The 3,149-nt window shown below is 40.5% G+C and overlaps 1 protein-coding gene across 1 annotated transcript; it reads left to right on the top strand.

Moving 5' to 3' along the window:
- Nucleotides 1–475: 475 nt before the first annotated feature.
- On the top strand, nucleotides 476–1,039 carry LOC138907606 (uncharacterized). The gene has a single exon (XM_070198208.1). It carries the CDS (start codon nucleotides 476–478, stop codon nucleotides 1,037–1,039), a length of 564 nt encoding a protein of 187 aa, XP_070054309.1.
- Nucleotides 1,040–3,149: the final 2,110 nt, after the last annotated feature.

The raw sequence follows: 3,149 nt of genomic DNA, 5'->3' as shown, positions 1-3,149 counted from the left end.
CAGTTTATTGGGGGTTTGAATTATGGCATCAGGGTTGCTGTGGATCAAGATTTAGAGATTGGGACTACTAGAGGATCGAGCATATTTCACTATTAAGGGAGAGAGACTATGTTGAGAAATAAGAGGCTTTGTCGTTCTGGTGGTTTCAGTGGTACCTCATCTAGAGGTATGAGTCGGTTTAGTAGAGGCCATCATGGTAGGTCAGCTTATGCTACACAACATACAACTCGTGGTGTAATGGCTCGACCATCTTTCAACACTCCAGTTCCATCATCGTTTAGTGCTCTTCCAGTGAGTTCGTACCCTGCTCCGTGTTTTCAGGGTTCATCTAGTGCTTATTCGGTTCACCATGGGCATTTTTTAGATTTAGTAGCCTCTGTCAGCTAGGGCTTGTTATGAGTGTGGAGAGTTTGTCCATATGAGGAAGTATTTCCCCAGGCATAGTAGAGGCACCGCTCCGCAAAGTTCCCAGTCAATGGATTTCGCACTAATTGCCTCACCCCCTGTACAGACAGCTAGAGAGGGAGGCCATGTAGCGAGAGGTTTCTCTAGAGAAGGAGGTCAGGTTTATGGAGGCACTACTAGTGGTGGTCATGCCCATCTATATGCTTTTTTGGGTAGACCCGAGGCGATGGCCTCAGATGCTATGATCACATGTATGGTTTCAGTCTGTCATAGAGATGCTTATGTGCTGCTTGATTCGGGGTCTACTTATTCATATGTGCCATTGTATTTTGTTCCTTATTTGGATATGCCTCGTGGTTCTCTTGATATTTCTGTTCATGTATCTACAACTATTAGTGATTCTATTATGAAGGACCATGTATATTGGTCTTGTTTGGTTACTAATGGGTTTTATGAGGCTAGGCTTGATATTTTATTGCTAAAAATGGTAGATTTTGATGTGATTTTGGGTATGTATTGGCTATTTCCATATCATGTTATTCTTGATTATCACGTTAAGACTGTGACGTTGGCTATGCCCGGGTTACCAAGATTGGAATGGAGGGTTTCTCTTGGTCATACACTTAGTAGGTAATTTTGTTTCTTAAGGCTCAGCGGATGGTTGAGAAGGGAGTATTTGGCATATCTGGCTTTTGTTAGGAATACCAGTGTTGAGACTCCTACTATTGATTCATGTTTGTGTAGTAAGGGAATTTCTAGATGTGTTTTCGGCAGACCTACTAGGCATGCTACCCAATAGGGATATAGATTTTGGTAATGATTTGGTGCCGGACACTCAGCTCATATCTATTCCACCATATCGCATGGCTCTACTACATTGAAAGAGTTGAAGAGCAGCTGTAGGAGTTATTGGATAGTGTATTTATTAGATAGGATGTTTCTCCTTGAGGTGCGTCGATGTTGTTTGTGAACAAGAAGGATGGTTCTATGAGGTTGTGTATTGATTAATAGAAGTTGAACAAGGTCACTATCAAGACCAAGTATCCAATTCCTCGTATTGATGATTTATTTAATTAGCTTCAGGGTGCCAGGGTGTTCTCAAAGATTGATCTGAGATTGGGTTATCACCATTTGAAGATTATCGGACATCCCTAAGACGACTTTCAAGATTGTTATGGACATTATGAGTTTTTGGTGATGTCCTTTGGTTTGACTAATGCCCCTACAACTTTTATGCACTTGATGAACAATGTGTTTCAGTAATATTTGGATTCATTTGTCATTATATTTATTAACAACATCTTTGTATATTCCCATAATGGTGAGGAGCATGAGCAACATTTGATAATTGTGCTCTAGATTCTAAGGGAAAAGAAGTTGTATGCTATGTTTTCCAAGTGCGAGTTTTAGTTGGATTCAATAGCATTCTTGGGCCAGGTGGTTTTTAATCATTGTATCAAGTTGGATTCGAAGAAGATTGATGCAGTTTAGAGTTGACCTAGACCTTTTATAGCTATAAAGATTATGAGTTTCATAGGTTTGGAAGGCTACTATCATCGGTTTGTAGAGGGATTTTCATCTATTTCATATCCATTGACCAAGTTGACTTAGAAGGGCGCTCCGTTCAGATGGTCTGACCAGTGCGAGGAGAGCTTCCAGAAGCTCAAGACTGCTTTGATTAGAACTTCAGTTTTGGTATTACCATTAGGATTGGAGATATATACTATCTATTATGATGCTTCACGTGTTGGCCTTAGTTGTGTATTAATGCAGGACAATATGGTGATTGCCTATGCGTCGCGCCAGTTGAAGCTCCATGAGAGGAATAATGCGGTTCATGATTTGGAGTTAGCACCTATTGTCCATGCGCTCAAGATTTGGAGGCATTACTTGTATGGTATGTCTTGTGAGGTTTACACTAAGCATCAGAGTCTTCAGCATATGTTCAAGCAAAAGGATTTGAAAATTTGAGGCAACAGAGGTGGTTGGAGTTGTTGAAGGATTATGATGTCACTATCTTGTATCATCAAGGTAAGGGAAATATGGTTGCGGATACTTTGAGTAGGAAGGCGGATAATATGTGGAGTTTGGCATTTATTCGAGCTGCGGAGAGACCTTTGGCTATGGATGTTAAGGCCTTGGCTAATAAATTTGTGAGGTTGGAAAATGTTTAGCCTAGTAGAGTTCTTGCTTATGTTATTGCGCAGTCATCCTTATTTTTGAGCGCATTAAGACTCGTTAGTATGATGATCCTCATTTTCTTGTCCAAAGGGACGCGGTGTTGCGATGTACTAAGGAGCCGGTCATTGGAGATGATGGTGTACTGCAACTTTAGGGTCAGATTTGTGTTCCTAATGTGGATGGTTGGAGGGAGTTGATTCTTGGTGGAGGCTCATAGTTCATGATATTCTATTCATCCAGGTGCTACAAATATGTATCATGATTTGAAATAGCACTATTGGTGGTTGAGGATGAAGAAAGACATTATTGGGCATGTTTTGGGTGTTAAAATAGTCCACAGGTCAAGTATAAGCATCAGAAACCAAGTGGTGTGACTGAAAGATTTGCTATACTGGAGTGGAAGTGAGAGCGCATTACTATAGACTTTGTTGTAGGATTGCCACTAACCTTGAGCAGGTTTGATGTTGTTTGGGTCATTATAAATATATTGACCAAATCTGCACATTTCATTCTAGTAATGACTTCTTACACTTAAGAGAAGTTGGCTCAGATCTACATCAGAG

The sequence above is a fragment of the Nicotiana tomentosiformis genome, chromosome 3 (assembly GCF_000390325.3).
Source record: "Nicotiana tomentosiformis chromosome 3, ASM39032v3, whole genome shotgun sequence".
NCBI lineage: Eukaryota > Viridiplantae > Streptophyta > Magnoliopsida > Solanales > Solanaceae > Nicotiana > Nicotiana tomentosiformis.
The sequence above is the reverse complement of the archived record's forward strand: the minus strand, read 5'-3'. Positions and strand labels throughout refer to the sequence as shown.

Excerpts from the sequence above, each read along its gene's own strand:
- LOC138907606 (XM_070198208.1), top strand. The coding sequence starts at position 476 with ATGGATTTCGCACTAATTGCCTCACCCCCTGTACAGACAGCTAGAGAG.